The sequence below is a fragment of the Centroberyx affinis genome, unplaced genomic scaffold, assembly GCF_046629955.1.
Source record: "Centroberyx affinis isolate AG114_WGS23_722 - 3 ecotype Tasmania unplaced genomic scaffold, CSIRO-AGI_Caff_v1 ptg005499l_1, whole genome shotgun sequence".
NCBI lineage: Eukaryota > Metazoa > Chordata > Actinopteri > Beryciformes > Berycidae > Centroberyx > Centroberyx affinis.
In genome coordinates, this window is record NW_027282758.1 from 849 (window position 1) to 4,666 (window position 3,818).

At 53.6% G+C, this 3,818-nt stretch overlaps 1 protein-coding gene across 1 annotated transcript; it reads left to right on the top strand.

The window, feature by feature from the left end:
* Window positions 1-228: 228 nt before the first annotated feature.
* LOC139667405 (E3 ubiquitin-protein ligase Siah2) lies at window positions 229-2,129 on the top strand. The gene is made up of 2 exons (XM_071546853.1): window positions 229-242; window positions 520-2,129. Exon 2 carries the CDS (start codon window positions 580-582, stop codon window positions 889-891), a length of 312 nt encoding a protein of 103 aa, XP_071402954.1. The 5' UTR covers window positions 229-242; window positions 520-579; the 3' UTR covers window positions 892-2,129.
* The last annotated feature ends 1,689 nt before the right edge of the window (window positions 2,130-3,818 follow it).

The following is a 3,818-nucleotide window of genomic DNA, read 5'->3' on the forward strand; positions in this document are numbered from 1 at the left end:
GTCCATCACCACTCTGCAGGTCAGTCAGTCCATCACCACTCTACAGGTCAGTCCATCACCACTCTACAGGTCAGTCCATCACCACTCTGCAGGTCAGTCAGTCCATCACCACTCTACAGGTCAGTCCATCACCACTCTGCAGGTCAGTCCATCACCACTCTACAGGTCAGTCAGTCCATCACCACTCTACTGGTCAGTCAGTCCATCACCACTCTGCAGGTCAGTCCATCACCACTCTGCAGGTCAGTCAGTCCATCACCACTCTGGTCATGTCAGTTTGTCACTGTCTCTTCCTCTTCCTCTCTGTCTATCTCCCTCTGTTTTTATTTATTCATTTAACTCATCTTTATTTATCATCTCTCCCTTTTCGCCTGCTTCTCTTTCCCCCTTTCTTCATCTCCTTATGTTGTTGTTTGTACAACTCCCCCTCTCTCTCTCTCTCTCTCTCTCTCTCTCTCTCTCTCTCTCTCTCTCTCTCTCTCTCTCTCTCTCTCTCTCTCTCTCTCTCTCTCTCTGCAGGGGGAGGACATTGTCTTCCTGGCGACGGACATCAACCTGCCCGGCGCGGTGGACTGGGTGATGATGCAGTCGTGTTTCAGCCACCACTTCATGCTGGTCCTGGAGAAGCAGGAGAAGTACGAGGGCCACCAGCAGTTCTTCGCGGTCGTCCTGCTCATCGGCACCCGCAAGCAGGCCGAGAACTTCGCCTACCGCCTGGAGCTCAACGGCAACCGGCGCCGGCTGACCTGGGAGGCCACGCCGCGCTCCATCCACGACGGCGTGGCGGCGGCCATCATGAACAGCGACTGCCTGGTGTTCGACACGTCCGTCGCTCACCTCTTCGCCGATAACGGCAACCTGGGCATCAACGTCACCATCTCCATGTGCTGAGGGGGGCGGCCGGCGTGCGGCGTGACGGTGCACACGCACACACGTGTAAGACGGACTTCACACGCACACCGCACACGCAGCCGGACAAAGAGACGCAACAGAGGAACAGATGTATGTCGAGGGCGTCGGTCGGTTCGCCTCGTCTCCTGGTGACCTGGGTCCAGACTCCTGAACTGAACTGAACTGAACTGAACTGTACTGAACTGTAACCGTCCTGCCATGTTGGCGAGCGACCGAGCGACGGAAGTCATTCGTGCAGAAAAAATCAGAAGATGACGGCTGTTTTTTTGAGCGGATGATTGCTTTTTCTGTCTTGGTGCCGGAGTCCAGAGACGATTCATCAAACGGCTCGGTGTGATTTTGTGTGCGTTCGATTTCATTTGGCTGAGGCCGGTTTGGTTCCTGCAGCGACGGGACAGAAAGCTTCGGCCTCCTGCGGCAGAGACGCTCAGCCGGACCGGAGGACCGGAGGACCGGAGGCTCGTCCTCGTCTTTCTGTTTCAGTCCAGGAGCAGAGCGAGTCGCTTCACGTGCTGATCCAGGATCAGAGGAGCAGCTCTCCTGGGTTTATTCCCCCATGCAGAAATGACTCTGCTCACATCAGAGAAGAGCGGATCAACTCTTTATCCAGACCGCCTCAGACTCCACGCACCGCTCTGAGCTGCACAGCGGTCCCAGAAGCTCCACGTTCATCAGGACCGGCTCTCCTGTTCTGCCTTTCTGTAGAAGAAGTGCTTCCCCAGCTGCGCTTTGTGCTGAGAATCCAAACTAGACCAGGCGACCTGAACTTTGTTTCATGTGGATCAGCTGCTCTCAGCAGGTTTCAGACACTTGGTGTAACATATTGACTGTTTATGATCCCCAGCATTTAAAGTAAAAACTACTACCAACTTTTCTCCAGCACTTTCTCTATTCAACATTATCCTCCACAAATGATGCAGTAACAATAACAGTCAGTAACAAGTAAACAAACATTGTAGCGCCCCCTTAGGCCAATCAGTGCAACTGTAAAAATGCCAGAATGGAGCAAGGAGACGCAACATTCCCTTAAGTTTTGTCAAAGTCCAATCCATGGCGTCTGAGATTTTATAACGGACCGGACCGATCCACAGTCCGTCCCTGATGTCATCGCGGGGAACTCAGACTGAAAACACAGCAGGTGCAGCAAAGCTTGAGTCTCCGTCTGACCAACCTCTGAACCCGTCGTCTATCGGTCTGATCGATCAGACTCTGGGGGCGACGGCCAATATTTGGGGGTTTCCGGTGTAGCCAGCGGACATCCGGGCCAAGACTTCCTCTTCCGTGAGCCGGTCATTGTTTACAGTCCGATTAGCAACTTGAGATGCGAGAATGGAGTCAAGAGACGACGTCTACGACGGATTGTTTTTTAGGTCCAGACGACATTTCGGCTAATCTCTATAAACAGATATCTGCATATGAGACGTCGTTGCTAATCGGACTGTAAACAATGACCGCAATCCTCTTCCGCTCCAGAAGAGGAAGTCTTGGTCCGGATGTCCGCTGGCTGCACCGGAAACCCCCAAATATTGGCCGTCGCCCCCAGAGTCTGATCGATCAGACCGATAGACGATGGTTTCCCAGATTGCCGTCTGCCTGGCGGTCCCCAGTGACTTTACTGTTTAATAAAATAAAATTAAAAAAAAGAGGCACTGGCAGTTTGCAGTAGAATAATAGAACTCTGCCTTTACAGCTGCTTCCTCTCCTCTACTTCGTGCTGTCGGAGCGCTCTGGGGTGCGACTGGAAGGTTGCTGGTTCAAATCCCCGGAGCGGCCCTGGAAGAGCGAACAAGGACCCGAGCAGCGGACTGTTTTTTATGTTGTTTATGTGGTTCCTCGTGTCAGAAACACCCGGTTCTGATTCTGCCTCCACCACTCGTTATGAAATATCCCTTGGTTTGTAAATACAAGCTTATATCTCATATTTTGGAGGTTATTGTTTCGCTCTGCTCCACCTCTGTTGAAACAGGCTGTGCTGTGGAATCCGGTTAATCCCCAAACCTCCTTTAATCTCAGATAAAAGCAGTAAAATGGAGGACAATCCTCAGATCCCCTCCTGCAGTCTGTTAGCCACCGACGCCTTACTTTTCTACCGCCGCCCGCCGGCTCCTCTGTCTGCCGGTCTGTTCGGGCCGTCTGCACCTCACACCGTTTATTTTGTAGTTTTTTCACTGAAAACCCGCCCAGGGAAACCAAACTGACGACTCCAAAGTTGCTCTTTTTGCAGAACTTGCTATAAAAAATACTTTTTGCTGTTTAAAAGCCACAGAGGCTGGATGGAGCGCCGTCTTCCCTGTGCGCCGTTCAGCCCGAAACTGACAGGAGGTCGCTCAGCGCGGCCCTGTGGCATTGTGGGTAAGAACGATATCCCAACATTCCTCGTCTCTGAACCCGTGTAGCAGCTGACCAGGAAGAAACCGACTTCACCAGATACCTCTGACGACCCGCGGACACGTCTGTACCCTGAACCAGCGCTGCAGGCCGACCTCAGACCCTGAGACCCTCAGACCCTGAGACCCTCAGACCTCGGTGGCGTTTCCTCTGCTTCCTCCAGCAGGAAAACGGGTTTAGCTTAATTTCCCTGTTGAGCTCCTGCAGTAGAACCTGAACCTGAACCGGGACCAGAGGGGGGCAGTTAGATCCAAAACTAACAGTGTGTTCACACTGGGAGATTAATGTGTCACACTACTCTGACCATATGATCTGTGGGCGGGGCCAGAGGTTCTGTGGGCGGGGCCATCTGTTCTGTGGGCGGGGCCAGAGGCTCTGTGGGCGGGGCCAGAGGCTCCGTGGGCGGGGCCAGAGGCTCTGTGGGCGGGGCCAGAGGCTCTGTGGGCGGGGCCAGAGGCTCTGTGGGCTCTGTGGGCGGGGCCAGAGGCTCCGGTCTGCAACTACAAAGTTTTGAAAAG

Coding starts and splice junctions, on each gene's coding strand:
- LOC139667405 (XM_071546853.1), top strand. CDS start 580: ATGATGCAGTCGTGTTTCAGCCACCACTTCATGCTGGTCCTGGAGAAG.